Source organism: Daldinia loculata, assembly GCF_022478755.1.
Source record: "Daldinia loculata strain CBS 113971 unplaced genomic scaffold F4817scaffold_75, whole genome shotgun sequence".
Taxonomy (NCBI): domain Eukaryota; kingdom Fungi; phylum Ascomycota; class Sordariomycetes; order Xylariales; family Hypoxylaceae; genus Daldinia; species Daldinia loculata.
The window spans coordinates 63535-79479 of record NW_026054929.1 but is presented as its reverse complement, the minus strand read 5'-3'; the positions used below and the strand labels follow the sequence as shown (position 1 = coordinate 79479).

The window sequence follows — 15945 nt, the reverse complement described above, 5'->3', positions numbered from 1 at the left end:
GTAGAGAACCCAAGCGGCAGTTTGCAACCCAATACGGATTAGGGGTATATTGATCTCGATCAAGCTTCCTAATTTATACAATATCCCTTGGCCGCATCGAAGTCCCTGCATAAAATCTCTAGGCATAAGGCTTATCGTGTTAATGATTGGCAAGACAATATCCACCAGGCACGGTCCGAAAAGCTTAACGTCTTAGATACGATGCGAATTTCGGCCGCCGCAAATAGCAGCTACAAAGTCTGCGATATCTTGCGTGCTCCTTGCGTGCTCCTACCTACCAGATCTATACTCGAATCAATTGGAGTGGCGAACCTTTTGTTTTGGTTCTACGGTAAATCTGTCTTATAGCACTTATTTTTGGGGTAAAGAAGCAATCTCCAAAATCCAAATCGACCCCTCGAAAATACCGCAGGGGCAACAATTGAGAGGATATGTGCTACGGCAAAAAGTTCATACCGAATTTTGCCAAAGCCAATTTATAGTCTCTTCCAGTGAAGCTTCTCACTTGGCTTTCAATAACTTGTCAAGTATATTCTAAAGCTTTATTATAGCACCATCATATATACCGTAGTATCTAATTCCCCTAGTCATAGTGGTATTTCGAAGCTATCAATCTAGATTTCTAGCTTGCTACACAAACATAGAGTCTAAAGGATAGGCTAATGTAGAGTCCTATCTAGAGACTAGAGGTAAGATTCCTAACCTTCCTAACCAGTATGTACCTGTTCTATTGTACATCATTGGTCCGATATCGTGCCCCAACGGAATTACCTATGGTGTCTACCGTAGTCCCAAGAGCGTCACCGAGAGAGCCAAGACTTCGAATTCGTAAGGAGGCTTGGGGATTCAGCACGAGTCACATATAGTAACATGTTGAGCCACATTCTAGCAAATAGAAGTAGACCTTAACTACCTACCTTATACCACTATACCCTCTGGACAGAAAGATATTCAATATTCTTCCACCCATCAAAACGAGCCTGATCGACAACGAGCTACTCTAGACCAACACGAAATAACTCAAATTCCCTTCACATACTACTTCCTGGCGTTTTGAGCTTCGATATGTTGAGCTTTTCATCTAATACCCTGGTCCAAAGAAGCGATTCTTGGTCTAATTAAGAAAGTCGCCAAACTGTTAGTTTATGTCAAACGAATAGTGCTTAGTCTATAATATAAACATCACCAGCATGACTGGTCTCGTAATATTTACATCAGCGTGCGTATCAATCACGTAGTCTGTGGTAGTGCGTTAACAGATTAGTTCTCCATAATAGATATGCCTATACTCAACCTCATCGGCTCTAGACCCCCAAGGACAATTGGCTCCGAATTAGCCTCTTTCGCCTTGAATTTGTCACGTCGTACGTGTCTTAGACGGCAGTGTATCTTGGCCATCGTGGGTCTCTTACGCACCTAGGTCGCTTTTAGCCTTGGTATAGAGATAGACCCTACTGTTTTAAGGAAGGTATACACGCTAGGGGCGCGTCATTGTAATGTGATGTATCATCGCCTCCTTTGATCTTCAAGTTTGGGGTCTCGGTCCTGGATTTGGGATTCTTGGCATCCAACAGTTTTAGTTCAGAGCTGTTTCATTTCCTTAGGTAGATGATTCGCCCCATAATCTAGAATTATTGCCAACTCACAAGGACGAATAGTATTCTATTAGAGTGTAGGGCATATCGAAAGAACTAATTCCTAGAATCTATATAAACACCAAGCCATCGTTCTTCTATTCCGCTCTGTTCTAAGCCTATCCCTGCGTTCGATTTGATTTTGTAGCCGCATTGCGTTGTGTTACTGGCGTTACTCGGAGCTATGGACAAAAGCATCGCTCTATCCTCAGATAAAAATACCCCTTTTCTTACACATGATCCACCATTGTTTGCCAAATCACTTGAGAAGCCCACACCAGGGCCAGGCGCCAAATATGAAGTGGACGAGAAAGACATAAGCCTCAGCACGAGCGGGACTCGGGTAAACTCCCCAGACGCTTCCATACACGATGGCAAGGAAGGTCATGATATCGAGAAGACGGAGGTTGACCTCGGCGGCATCGATATATACGATCCGAATCGCCCGAGATTCAAGCTTTCTCAAAGGCTGTAAGAAAATAACCAGTAGTCCGGATATCAATATTAACATAGTTTACTAATTGTTGAGTAACTTAGAGCTCACTTCACTTGGGCCTGGTTTACTTTGTCTATGAGCACCGGAGGTTTAGCACTCTTGATTTACGCCCAACCTCACCAATTCCCCGGGCTTCGACAAATCGGATTCGTTGTATATATCACGAACCTCGTTATATTTGCTGGTATAGTCGCCGCTATGACCATGAGATTTGTTCTACATAAAGGTACCTTCAAGACGTCTATCACCCATTCCCGAGAGGCATTTTTCGTGCCGACGGCTTTTCTCGCTCTAGCGACTATTATCACAGGTACTCAACGCTACGCTATTCCCGAAGCAACCACATCTGCAGTATGGTTCATCTCGGTTCTGTTTTGGGGATACGTGGCAGCTTCGCTGTTCGTCGCGATAGCACAATATTCCTACGTATTTAGAACTCACCAGCTCGGTCTCCAGACTATGATGCCAACTTGGATCTTACCGATATTTCCCATCATGCTCTCAGGCACAATCGCATCAGTTATTGCGGAAACTCAACCTCAGATGAATGCAATTCCAATCATCGTGGTTGGGTTGACGTGTCAGGGCTTGGGTTTGTCTGTGGCGTTTATGATGTACGCTCATATGGTAGGACGTTTAATGTCACGAGGTAAGCTTGATATATCAGTTCATCTAAGAGACTATCAGCTAAAGCACTTCAGGCATGCCAAACCGCGAACACCGAGCAGGTTTATTCATGAACGTTGGCCCACCGGCATTTACAGCCCTGGCAATTATCGGTATGGCAAATGGTCTACCTGATAACCTGGATATTAACGTGGGTATGGTGCTTGACATGAAAATAATTAGGCCTATAGCAGTCGTGGGTGCTATATTTCTATGGGCGCTCTCCCTATGGTGGTTTGGGATTGCTGTAGTGTCCGTCATCATGTCGCCGCCTCAATATTTCCACCTTAATTGGTGGGCGATGGCCTTTCCAAATACAGGCTTCATCCTGGCTACAATTTCTATCGGGAATGAGCTCCAGCATGAAGGAATCCGCTGGTTTGCGACAGGGATGTCTATCTGCCTACTCGTTACATATTGCTTTGTGTTTTACAATCTAGTCCGAGCTGTTATCATTCAGGATATCATGTATCCAGGTCGCGACGAGGATGTATTGGACACTACGGACAACTAAGGGGGGTGATTGGCACCTCCTTTAATGTAAACATGGACCGTCAAGAATATTGGAGAAGTTGTTAGATTGCAAGTTGAACATTAGAAGAAGATAACTAACGGAGAAAAGGTGAAGAGATTTAGACTCGGAGGCATAAAATCATAATACGGGTTATAAGGGTATACACTCATGCATCACTTATCTTATATAGCGCATAGCTGCACCTTTTATCAATCTAACTCGCATTATGCAGACATTAGCTGCCGACATGAAGTGGGGCAACGTCTTCCCCGGTTCGCGCATGATGTATTATTTTACGTGAGCTTTGATTGGATGACCTCATCATTTCTATATACTTCGTATTTCTCCACTTTGTGATTAAGTCTCGAGTTCTCTCAACACCATCAACGCCGTCAACGCCGTCAACCCACCTCCTGCACATGCTTTAGCTAGCAGTCAATCGACAATGGTTTGCCAGACCTAGCTGATAGCGATCTGAAATATTACCGGAGACCTATTATATGCACTACGCACGTCGACTACCACTGACTGACCAGAGCCGAAGTCTCTTTTTCGACCATGACTATCGTCCGACGAATCGCATTGCGCCAGAGATTCCTTTCATACCGCTACCCGAATTCCACAAACCCTCTCTCTCGCCAATGGGCTAGATTAGTTAGTACCGAAAGTGAAGGCAATGACGCCGGGCGCAAGCGTTGGAGTGCTGGAAAGTTTCTGGGTGGAATGTTGGTAGCCCTCACGGCTGGAAGTGCAGTTGTTCTATATCCGTCTTTAACCAAAGAAACACCAAAGCCACAACATGCCGTCATTGAGTACGAGAAGTCCCGACCGCCTAGTGAATCTAAAGAAGAAAACCGGGATATAATAAGCAGCCAACATCTCCAAGTTAAGAAGAGTTGGGAACACCCTGGCGTTTATGCGTGGGGTTCTAACTCAGGTCGAGTGGCCGCACCCGATTCAACCGACAGCGTTATAAAGACGCCACGAAGGATACCATATTTTGACGGGATGCTCCTACGAGACATGAAGCTAGATCGCGATTTTGGGGCGGCTATTACTGAGAAGGGCGACCTTGTGCAGTGGGGTACGGCTTTCTCGAAAGCAAACCTAACCCCCGCGGAAACGCTAAAAGGCAAAGATCTTGTCAGGATCGAAATATCGCGTGACCGTATTATTGCCTTGGGAAAGAACGGAACTGTCTACTCAGTACCTGTAGCGGGAGCCGATCAGACTTCTGGCGAGAAGTCAAACCAGACGTCCTGGTTCTCCTTTTGGTCCAGCCCGGAAACAGTTAATTATCGACAGCTTAAGCCTAAGAATCTTAGTTGGGGCGAAAGCATTGTCGACATTGCCAGTGGTCTAGAGCATACCCTACTCTTAACATCTAAGGGGCGCGTCTTCTCTGCCGCTTCCAGCACGTCTGATTTTCCCTCTAAAGGACAAATGGGTATACCAGGCTTAACTTGGTCAACTCGGCCAAAAGGACCTTACGATGAGCCACATGAAATTCTCAGTTTAAAAGGGTTTAAAATTGGAAAAATTGCTGCCGGTGACTACCATTCCTTAGCACTCAATGACGACGGATACGTCTTCGTCTTCGGCGACAATACTTCTGGTCAGTTAGGTTTCGAAGCGGAACCCCAGTTCCCTTTTATTGATGCTCCAATCCCTTTACCATTTACCAAAATTTACAGCGGTTCGGGACAACAACCGCGTGTGACGTCAATTGCAGCCGGCGGTGCAAATTCATTCTTTACGGTGGATGCAAAGCGAGTTGCCGGGCCAAAAGAGGACGCCAATTCTATCAGGGACCTAGGCCGAGTTACCGCCGATACTTGGGCTTGTGGCTCTGGTATTTGGGGTAGCTTAGGTACGGGTAAATGGACACATGTTTCACTCGGCCCTTCCAAGATCAAGTCGCTCTCTGGACTTTTTGAGTGGGATGAAAAGACGGATTCAGTCGTCCCAATCCGCCTAGCCCGATTAAGCGCTGGCAGTACTCACGTAGCGGCAGTGATGAACAATGTTACTTCAGTTGGTGCATCTGATACCAGCTCGTATAATGATACGAACTGGGGCGCAGATGTAGTATTCTGGGGTGGCAACGAGCATTACCAGCTAGGGACAGGAAAGCGGAACAACGCCGCCTTGCCAACTTACATCAGACCCCTAGATGGTGGGGAGGGTGACGCAGAGAAAGGACGGCAGGGCGAACAACACAGGTTTCAGATTACACCTCGAACAACAGTTAAGATCGGCGAGGGCGGCTCGGGAAGAAAAGTCGGTATTGAGCAGCAAGTGGAGTGTGGTCGTTTCGTGACAGCTGTATATTCCAGAGCATAAAAGTCGTTTATATAGGGACCTCTATGGATTTACCCCTCGGTGTATATTAAATCATGGTCAAATAGGATGGGCGGTTGGCTTGAATCATGGACTTGGACTGGAGATGCTTGGCATGAGCATAAAGTCCTTTGATCATTCTGGATCTATATTGATACCCCCTTCTCAATCTATTCACATATGTACCTAGGTAGTCATACATAACATTCATTTTACAACATCCCTGCTTGGGTTTCTCGCGTTCGGCCCTTCTTTAAAGGGTCTCTCAAATGTCAACTCGGTTTGAACTTCAACCGAGCGCGCGATTAGTTCACGGGGCTTACACAGGTATGTTGTTGACCAAGTCGTTATAAATGTACCTACGTTTCAATGCTTTTGCTAAACGAATGTCACTCTAGGTATGGATTGTTTTTATGATTCGTGTCGCGTTGAAGGTTCCCCGCACCGAATCTGCCAACTCCGGGGCGGTATTGTACCTTGATCGGCCCCTATCTAATTCAGATATTGTCCATTATTATAATAATCTTGCATTGCTGTTTAATGGCTTCCTATCAGTGAGTCGCGAGATCGGCTTTTCCCCCGAAGTCCCCGCTCGTCTCCCCTCACCACTGGTCGAGATTAAAGCATCAACTAGAAGCCACACTGAATATCTTAGGTACCTAAGTACAGACCCAGTAGCTGGTTATCCGATGAGTTGTTATAGAAGACCAACTGGACTATAATCTTTTTATATTCTAAATTGATGTTATGGTGGTCCTCTTACTCAGGAATAAGACTGAGATATCACCTTTCAATGACCATGCCTCGAAAGATTCACCCAGCATCGCAGCCAGATTGGAACAATCTCACCGTTATTCATAAGAATAATCTTCCTCCTCGGGCTAATTTCCACATATATAACAGGATACAGGATGCATTGGATTATGACAGCACTAAATCCAACACTTACTCCCTCTCGGGGACTTGGAAATTCAAGCTTGCCGAAAACCCATTCGAGGGCCCCGGAGGATTCGAGGATCCGACCTTCAACACAGCAGAATGGGACAACATAACAGTGCCTAGTATGTGGCAGTTGAACGGCTATGGAAAAGGACCTCACTACACCAATGTTAATTTCCCTATCCCCGTAGACCCGCCTAATGTTCCACTCGACGAAAATGAGACTGGATTCTACGTCAAGAAATTCACAGTCCCCGAGAATCTCGCTGGCTTACAGCTGAGGCTAAGGTTCGAGGGAGTAGATTCTGCCTTCCACGTCTGGGTGAACGGAAAAGAAGTGGGATACCATCAGGGGTCGCGGAACCCAACCGAGTTCGACGTCACAGACGTAGTTCATCAGGCGGGTGAGAATACCATCGCAGTTCGAGTTTATCAATATTGCGATGGTACTTACATCGAAGATCAGGTAAGGTCTATTATTACGAAGTCTCTTAGTCCAGTCAACCGAGGATAATGGAAATGTCCTCTCATTTAGTTTCGTCTCATTTCAAGTGTCCTCCCCCCAAGCCAGTGCCTACATTTCTAACTTTTCTTGCTTCATAGGATCAATGGAGGATGAGTGGAATGCAAGTTCAATGACCTCCTCAGGCGCTGTGATAAACTGACTAGTAATAAGCTATCGCGATGTTCATCTTCTTGGCTTTCCATCAGAGTCGCGTGTTGAGAACCTATTCGTCCAGACAAAGTTAGACAACCAGTACGTCAATGCCGATCTAAAAGTCCGGATAGATATCACCGGGTCTGGTAAGCTCCAAGTCGACCTTTGGGACCCATCTAAGAGCAAGGTCATTACTACGGAGACAAGAGCTGTATCTCAGGGACGCGCCGAGTTCTCTCTCCCAATACAAAATCCTTCGAAATGGACGGCAGAAACACCGATACTTTATTACCTTATTATCTCTTTGAATGATACCAGCTTCGTTGCTCATCGCGTGGGGTTCCGACAGGTAGAAGTGAAAGATGGCCTAATCAAAGTCAATGGCCGGCGAATTATCCTAAAAGGCGCTAATCGACACGAACATCATCCCAGACTTGGCCGTGCTGTTCCATTTGAATTCATGAAGCGGGACCTTATCCTCATGAAAACTCATAATGTCAATGCCATTCGGACCTGTCACCAACCAAGCGATGTTCGTCTATATGACTTAGCCGACGAACTAGGAGTAGGTTATCTCCATAATATCTTTATGTTCTTTATATCTCTAACAAGAACAGTTCTGGGTAATGGACGAGGCTGATCTCGAATGTCACGGATTCGAGTCAATATGTACGTTAATACCCACGTTCTAAACTATAAACCATATTAATATAGATATAGGCGATGCCGCACTATCTCCTGCCGATAGATCACTTCCGTTCCGCGAGCGGCAGCTTCTCACCCGGACGGACGCAGCTAAATGGACAACGGACAATCCCGCTTGGGAACAAGCCTATGTAGATCGCGCGAAACAGCTAGTTTATCGCGACCAACTTCACCCCTCTGTCATCATTTGGTCTCTAGGAAACGAAGCCTTCTTTGGCCGAAACTTTAAGTCTATGTATAATTGGATCAAATCATATGATGACAGCCGACCTATCCATTATGAGGCCGATATATACGCTGAGACTATGGACATGTATTCAACAATGTACCCGCCGATAGAAACCATCATTGAGTTTGCCAAGGATGAATCTAAGACCAAGCCCCTTGTCCTATGCGAGTTCATTCACGCAATGGGTAATGGACCAGGTAACATTAAGGAGTACATCGACGCTTTTTACGAGCATCCGAAGCTTCAAGGCGGCTTTGTATGGGAATGGGCGAACCATGGTCTCCTTACGAGGGATAAGGAATCCAGTGATGAGTTCTATGCTTACGGTGGGGATTTCGGTGACGAGCCCAACGATAGCAACTTCATCATGGACGGGGTGTTACACTCTGACCACACACCAACCCCTGGATTAGTTGAATACAAAAAGGGGATAGAGCCCATCAAAGTTGTTCGCTACGCGTCGCAGGCAGCCATAGTCGTAAATCGATACGACTTCATTACTCTTGATCATCTCGGATGTATTTACGTGATCTTGGATGAGGGCAGACCAACCTCTCACACCGGCAGCATCGAACTTCCATCTGGCATAGAACCTGGCCAGACTGCTGAACTGGCACTCCCATCTCGACCCGCTGATTTGACTGGAGAAGGGATATTGCAACTATTCTTTTATCAGCGCGCTGCAACTCCATCCCTCCCAGCCGGATTCGAAATCGCCTTCGAAGAGATCCCACTCAATAGCCCCGCTCTTCCTCTCCCTCTTCAGCTTCAGTCTACAGATAAAGTGACAATTACTGAAACATCGACTCTTTGGACGATTTCTAGTCCGGTTGTATCATGGAATTTCTCGCCGGTTCATGGAAAACTACGATCCTTTACAAAGAATCACACCGAACTCTTAGCCGTGAGCCCGGAGTTTACCGCTTATCGGGCACCTACGGATAATGATGCGCCTCAAGATGGGCGCGACTGGAAAAATAGGCTTTTACACCTCGCTAAGTGCCAGACACGTAGTTGCACGTGGGATATTGAAGCCGATGGGCACGCCGTCGTAGTTCGAGTGCAGCAGCGATTCGCTCCACCTGTCCTTTCGTGGTCCATTGATTTAGACATCACGTACACGTTTTACGCATCGGCTGTGCTCGTCATACGTGTGAAGGGCAAACCGAAAGGGTTGAATTTGCCTCGTACGCTACCGCGTATAGGCCTCACTATGGAACTACCGATAGAATGGGCCAAAGGAAATAAAGATGCACCGGCAGTAACTTGGTACGGACGCGGTCCAGGCGAGAGTTACAGGGACAAGAAGCTGTCACAGCGCCTAGGCGTGTACCAAGTTGCCGCGGTGTCCGAGCTCTGGACCGAATACGAGTACCCGCAAGAAGGCGGCAACAGGACGGACACGCGGTGGGTAAAGTTTACGCATGCTGGCGGCGAAACGATCACGGCTTTCTTTTCGGATCAGAATGATGCTAGAAGGAAGCGGAAGCTGTTTGATTTTAATGCGTCGCATTACCGGGTCGCAGACGTAGAGGCGGCGAAGCACCCTTATGAATTACAGAGGAAGAAGACGGATAACGTAGTCCTTAGACTGGATGCAGCACACCATGGATTGGGAAGCGGCTCATGCGGACCTAGTACCAGAGATGAATATTCGTTATTGGCAGAGGACTTTGAGTTTGAAGTAGTGTTGGCATAAGGTACCTAAAGAACTTTTTAAGGCCTCCGGATTCAATCAATACCTAAGGTATCATTTCTTTAACTTATTGAGGACTCATCACAAGTATCTTTGCACCAAAGATGACCTATTAGTTTCGGCATATAGATATCTTGGTGTATGAGTAAACTGGGCAAATATGTCGGGTTCACTCAACCCTCATGACACGATATACAATTATCTATCTAATTAGTACAGCCATGGTGCATTCACTGATCCTTCCGTTATAAGCCGAGTACTATTAACCTACATCGTCGTTTGATTGGTGAGCGCGGACATGCATGCATATGAGGCACAAAAGCGCCCCCATATTGCAGCACACCGGGCTCTTCCACACAACTGTGCGTTACCGTTGCAGTGCAATTATATTCAACAAAGCCCCCTCTTCTCCATCCTTAAAGTAGCAAGCTATATGACAAGTCGTCAAATATTTTAGTACATCACCATCTCATCCCAACTCACAGCTTTATCATTTCCAAGTTTCATTCCTAAAAAATGGAGGCGAGGTATGATCCAGAGACGATCGTGGCACCGCCAAACATGGGTGACGGACAAGACAGTGTCATAGATGCCTCTGTGCAAGATTCTATGGCCCTTTTAGGGAGATCTACATCATCTACAGAGCAGCCCCTATCCTTAAATCAGGATTGCTCGAAAATAAGCACATCAAGCAGCCAATACGGGTTTCGATCCCTAGACTTGCGCGATGAATCTGGCGCAGATGTTTGTCGGAAACAAAATGAAGTTCTCATCAGATCAGAAATGCAGAGACTCTTTTCAGATGATTCATTATCATCATCTAAACGGGACGACTCATTTTCTTCGTTATATGATTATAGTCTTACATCACTTAGCACAGATACCCATGACAGCGTATCAAGCATGTACCGAGCTGCCACTCCGATTGATACACTGGAGCTGCCTCAAGAGCCTATATTCCCTGAAGATCCTGGGCCCTTACTCTATCAAAATTCCGCCCAGTATTATCGGAACTTATCCCACGAGACAGATACGGATCAGTCACTCACTATGTCAATCCCCCAAAAGGACAACTATTCACATCCAGGTACACTGAAAACGATTAATGGGCTCATTCCATTTACATCATTAAGTGAGGTAAATGCTAAAAGCTCAGTGAGTCTGTGAATCAGGGTCCATCTCTCCCCGATTTGAGCTCGACGAGTGTCAAGGAGCAGGCGGCGTACAGGAACTCGAGCCCAAGTATGTACAGTGTCTTTCCCTTAGCGATATATTCCAAATAGCTACCAGCTAATTCAATTTCAATACCTAGCAGGATGGGATCCTGATGTAACCGATAAAGCAATTGAGGGGTCGTACTCTAAACAACAAAATACTTCCAGACAAAGTAGTCCTTCAATAGAACTTTCCAAAACTCTCGGAAATCATATCGATCCTTCAATACCGAGTCCCTTACCAAGTGCATTCAACAATTCACATCCATCAAGTCTGGGCAACTCAAGTAACGTAACCGAATATGACTCAACGAACTCAAGCGACTTCGAAGAAGAAATTAATGGGATGGACCATGGTATCCTCCAACAGCTTACATCATCCATACTAGACGAGCTATTAGGTATCTTCTATAGGCAACTCAGTCTATCCAAAGGTCGGCCGAACGAAGCCGCTTCCGGAAACACGACATCACGCCATCAAAATCGCACAGCAACCCCAAAACAGGGCGACTCTCCTAGTAAAGACTCAGGCACTTCATTACGGGGTAAAAGGAGGCGCAAAGACAGTGACCAGCATCAATCAGGGGACGAGGGAGACGAAGACAGATACCCACACAAGAAGCTTCACCTGGACCGCCCTGTTGAAGTTCAACCTACATTTTGGGCGTGTCCGTTCTCTAAATGGAAACCCCTATCTTATCGCAAGTGCTGTCAGTATATCCTAAAGGATATATCCAGAGTGAAGCAGCACCTTCGTCGATATCATGAGAGACCGCCCTACTGCCCTGTATGCTGGGAAGTATTCCGAGAAGAAGACGGGTTCGAAAGTCATATTCAAGATCGTACTTGCTCCCCGCGACCAAAAACAGACCTAGAAGGTATAACTCCAACTCAACAAAAGCAACTCGAACGTCGCTCCGATAAGCAACTCTCAAAGCCAGAACAGTGGTACGCAATTTATACGATATTATTTCCAGGTCAACCGCATCCAGACAGTCCGTACTTAGAGAGTGACTTATCTTCCGAGCTACTGTTATTACAGAAGTTCATAGCAACGGATGGGCTGGAAATCGTGGAGCGTAAAGCTCGAGAGCATATACCGCCAGATTTAATGCCCCACGAGGATGAGGTGCTAGCCTACTCACAGGCCCTGTTTCAGCAAGCAATACCAGAGATACTCCAAAGATACGACGCTTCTAGACCTATTAACAACGGTCCTGAGATACTCAAAAGATCTGGGTTATCTTCGTTAAGTGGGAACGATTGCGACTCCGGATATGGTACATTATCCCAAGTAAGCCAAGATAGAAGCACCCAGAATAAGGGACTGGGCACACACAAAGAGCAGGATCACGGTATAACGAATGGGATCGACCACACTGGTTTCGACTGGACGTCAATTGATGATGTTCAGATACAGGCCTTATTAACGAAAAGTCAAGTTACAGCAGATGCAGCCCAATGTCAAGATTTATCCATCGTTCAAATAAGCCTCGAGAGAGGCTCTCAACACTTTACACCTTATGGATCTCTGGATTTACCATCGAATTTTACGTTACATCCCTGTGATGAACACCAGCTCTTTGGATTAAATGAGAGCGAAGCAACATTAGCTAACGGCCCATACAATTGGGATGCTGCTGTCGGTGCCATATTCGACAACAATGGGACTTCGGCGTCGACAGATCACAGCTAGGAATCCCAGACCTTAGGCTACGATAAAAAGTTGGACACAGCTCTAACATGGATAAACCAGTGCTGCAGGCAGATAAAAGGAGATGGGAAGATGCGGGACATCGACATCTATAGGATCTATTGTAACTAGATAGATTAAGGTGTAGTTAAGTACTTACAGTCATTATAGAAACATAAAAAATAAAAAACCTCTTCGCTAACGGTCAACTACTTTACAATACATATATTTCTTTATCGAATGGGTGATGATATTTGACTGGTACCGTATACGAGCCTCATTTAACACGCCTGATTTAGATATACAGGTAGTTAGTCTGTCAAGCATTATGTGGAGTATACTCTAAAAAGTCCAGGAGGATCTACATGGTAGTCCACAGTATGCCTTCAAATATGTGTACATAACCCCCTTGCTAGATCAGCACATGGCTTAGTTTGCTAAGACACCGAGTAGCCCCACGTTATTGCGGCGGGTACCATTTGAAGCATACACAGCCCGATTTCACGCACATACAAATTCGACCTCCAAGGCTGCGAGTTGAGGGATAACTTAAATAGACCATAACTTGTTCACGCAAATCCCCTATCCGTGCTATTAAGTCCGGCAGAATGGAAATTCCACTAGAAACCCCCAACCCACCAGTAAACATTTCCAACGGTTACGTCTCACCGCAGCAGACTACTTTAAACGTGTACTGCCATGACAGAATCTTTAAAAAGGTCACAGTCACGGATAGTACCGGCCAGCCTGTATTCCGAGTCGAGGGTACGAGTTTCGGAACATCATGGAGCTGGAGGCGTAAGGTCTTGGACGGCTCCAATACTCACATATTCGACTTCCGCCATAAAAGCGTCGACATTAAGAACGGCTGGATCATCGAAAATCCCAAAGGCGATAAGCTCTGCTCGCTAGTACACAAGTCCCAGATCACCCATAGCCACTCGGCTATTGACGCCACCGTACGCACCCAAGCAGGCGAAAAAGTCCTAGTAATAATGCGGCCCAACGACCATGCGGCGCTGACTACGACTATCAGTGTTGATGGCACCGCCATTGCGACCATCCGCAAGGTTGAGGATAACGACATAGCTTCTTTAGGGACTCGAGACAGAAGTGTTTGGGAAGTGCGAGTAGCTTCGGGGGTTGACCTAAGCTTAGTGAGTATTGACTTATTGATTTCATCTCCAGTTATAAAAATGTAGTTCTAATAACAATTATAGATTATGATTTTGATGCTTTGTCGCGCTGAGATGGGACACGTGTGGAGGCAATGATGAGCTGGGAGTGAGATATGACCAGATCTGTTATTGGTATTCCATTCAAGTTCGTACGTCATGTAGAGCTTATTCTAGTGCTGAATAAAGAAAAAAACGCCTAACAACTTGTGAAAACTGAAGGTTTCTAGGCTTAACTACATTATCCAGTCTTTTTACGTTTATACTACCTCCAACGGATATATTCCTTTAGGTAGCATACGATATAAAGAGTGCCCGAGTGAGTCTGACCACCACGAGACGCCGGCTTTAACGACTCCACTCACCTTGTGATTATAAATTGGTGCCAGCCATGCTAACATGTTTAACTATAAAGTCAGAGTAACTCCCTTTGGCATATATTTATAGAAGCAACATCCTAATTAATAAGACTGAAGTATATTCAGAAATTCCATTTACCTTGTATTATATACTAATAGCGTACCTTGTGACTAAAAAGGTACCAGTACGTTTATCTATAGATTAACACTCATAACACAACACCCATAAGAGAACGACCCACTACCTATGTTTCCAATACTTTAATTTGATATAGTATACTCAGGTAAGAGAATGTATGAGCGGTGTAAGAAGAATGCCAATCCAACTCACCCCAGCACATGGCTAAGGATATTTACGCACCAACCAATTACATCGTATGAGTAGGTCACATCGTCGTTCACCTACGGGATTATAAAGCAGCTGACGTACTCCATCTTACCATAACGGGTATTAGCTTGGGAATACTAACAGAGCCATATAATACTAGCGAAGAGGCTATCTTACTAGAGAAAACTGTCTATATAAGCGGGAATTCCATCAATCCAGTCAGGTATAATGCAGGAGATTGTAGTTACAAAAAGTGGTACAGCCTGAGAAAATATACTCCATCTAACTAAAAAGCTGAGGACCGAGGGGTGAACAATTTCTGGCTCACATTTCGGTAAATCTCTGCAGAATGTCATCACCTTCGAGAGAACAACTCTTAGGGACTGCCAAGCTCTTCATAGAGGCGTTCAACGAGTTCACACCTGAATCAGTCGTGCGATACCGCAGTCCTACATGTACGCATCGACTAGTTCCGGCAACCCTAAACTCGCCGCCACAAAGCAATACCGAGTACGCAGGCCTCATAGCAGCGCTAACAACCATTATGCCGACGTTCCATCTCCGAATCGTTGATGGAGGAGAACCGGTGGTAGACGAAGTCACTCGTAAGGTCGTATTGCATTTGAAGTCGAGGTCCGAAACGGCCGTTGGGCTATATGAGAATGAGTATGTTTGGATGTTGACATTGAGCAAGGATGGTAAACTCGTGGACGATATTTTGGAATTTGCGGATAGTTTATATACAAGTGATCAATTACCAAAGCTGAAGAAAGCGGTCGAGGACGCAGTTAAGAAGTGAGGATAGATCTTAGTTAGACCATCAAGGCGAATAGAGGGAGTTTGAGAAATGAGGAGTACCGTCACCGAGAGTCCAACTTAAAGCTTCCAATTTTCTAGATCTATTAGGTCCTTAAGTTAGTAAATGTGGAGCTATCGAAGACTTATATACGGCCCAGCGCCCACGTGCTCCGGAAACCATGCGGGCCGGAACGTGATCTACTATAAGCTTTGTGACGTAAACGAATTCACCATTATTACCGTCTTCAATTATAGGTTTGTCACATACAAAGCATTTACGAACTTGCTCTATATAAATTTATCGAGCAGGATCCTATTAGTATTCTAGGTAAATACGCGAAGCACCCCGATGATACTGGCTTTAAAATTAAGGCGGATGTTTTCTTACAAACGAACAAAACAATACCTACATGGCACGACTTCCGAATTGGTTATTAAGCGGTTAATAATATCTACGACTCTTTACAATATAGTGCGTTTACTATCGTTATTTAAACCTAG

General features: G+C 45.4%; 6 protein-coding genes across 6 annotated transcripts; all 6 read left to right on the top strand.

Moving 5' to 3' along the window:
* Nucleotides 1–1966: 1966 nt before the first annotated feature.
* Nucleotides 1967–3485, top strand: F4817DRAFT_351225 (voltage-dependent anion channel). The gene is made up of 3 exons (XM_049305043.1): nucleotides 1967–2105; nucleotides 2172–2779; nucleotides 2832–3485. Exons 2-3 carry the CDS (start codon nucleotides 2206–2208, stop codon nucleotides 3308–3310), a joined length of 1053 nt encoding a protein of 350 aa, XP_049154748.1. The 5' UTR covers nucleotides 1967–2105; nucleotides 2172–2205; the 3' UTR covers nucleotides 3311–3485.
* A 453-nt stretch (nucleotides 3486–3938) lies between these two features.
* On the top strand, nucleotides 3939–5883 carry F4817DRAFT_351223 (RCC1/BLIP-II). The gene has a single exon (XM_049305042.1). The coding sequence runs from the start codon at nucleotides 4034–4036 to the stop codon at nucleotides 5651–5653; it is 1620 nt and encodes a 539-aa protein (XP_049154747.1). The 5' UTR covers nucleotides 3939–4033; the 3' UTR covers nucleotides 5654–5883.
* F4817DRAFT_351221 (glycoside hydrolase family 2 protein) lies at nucleotides 5884–10133 on the top strand. The gene is made up of 7 exons (XM_049305041.1): nucleotides 5884–5977; nucleotides 6049–6204; nucleotides 6306–7055; nucleotides 7193–7215; nucleotides 7266–7812; nucleotides 7865–7916; nucleotides 7968–10133. Exons 3-7 carry the CDS (start codon nucleotides 6393–6395, stop codon nucleotides 9878–9880), a joined length of 3198 nt encoding a protein of 1065 aa, XP_049154746.1. The 5' UTR covers nucleotides 5884–5977; nucleotides 6049–6204; nucleotides 6306–6392; the 3' UTR covers nucleotides 9881–10133.
* A 260-nt stretch (nucleotides 10134–10393) lies between these two features.
* On the top strand, nucleotides 10394–12787 carry F4817DRAFT_320204 (uncharacterized protein; the record flags this gene model as incomplete). Its single annotated transcript, XM_049301157.1, has 3 exons — nucleotides 10394–11032; nucleotides 11089–11119; nucleotides 11190–12787. The coding sequence occupies 3 exons, from the start codon at nucleotides 10394–10396 to the stop codon at nucleotides 12785–12787; spliced, it is 2268 nt and encodes a 755-aa protein (XP_049154745.1).
* A 557-nt stretch (nucleotides 12788–13344) lies between these two features.
* F4817DRAFT_272682 (tubby C-terminal-like domain-containing protein) lies at nucleotides 13345–14159 on the top strand. Its single transcript, XM_049299443.1, has 2 exons — nucleotides 13345–13941; nucleotides 14005–14159. Exons 1-2 carry the CDS (start codon nucleotides 13393–13395, stop codon nucleotides 14056–14058), a joined length of 603 nt encoding a protein of 200 aa, XP_049154744.1. The 5' UTR covers nucleotides 13345–13392; the 3' UTR covers nucleotides 14059–14159.
* A 631-nt stretch (nucleotides 14160–14790) lies between these two features.
* On the top strand, nucleotides 14791–15559 carry F4817DRAFT_351213 (uncharacterized protein). Its single transcript, XM_049305040.1, has one exon. It carries the CDS (start codon nucleotides 14996–14998, stop codon nucleotides 15443–15445), a length of 450 nt encoding a protein of 149 aa, XP_049154743.1. The 5' UTR covers nucleotides 14791–14995; the 3' UTR covers nucleotides 15446–15559.
* The last annotated feature ends 386 nt before the right edge of the window (nucleotides 15560–15945 follow it).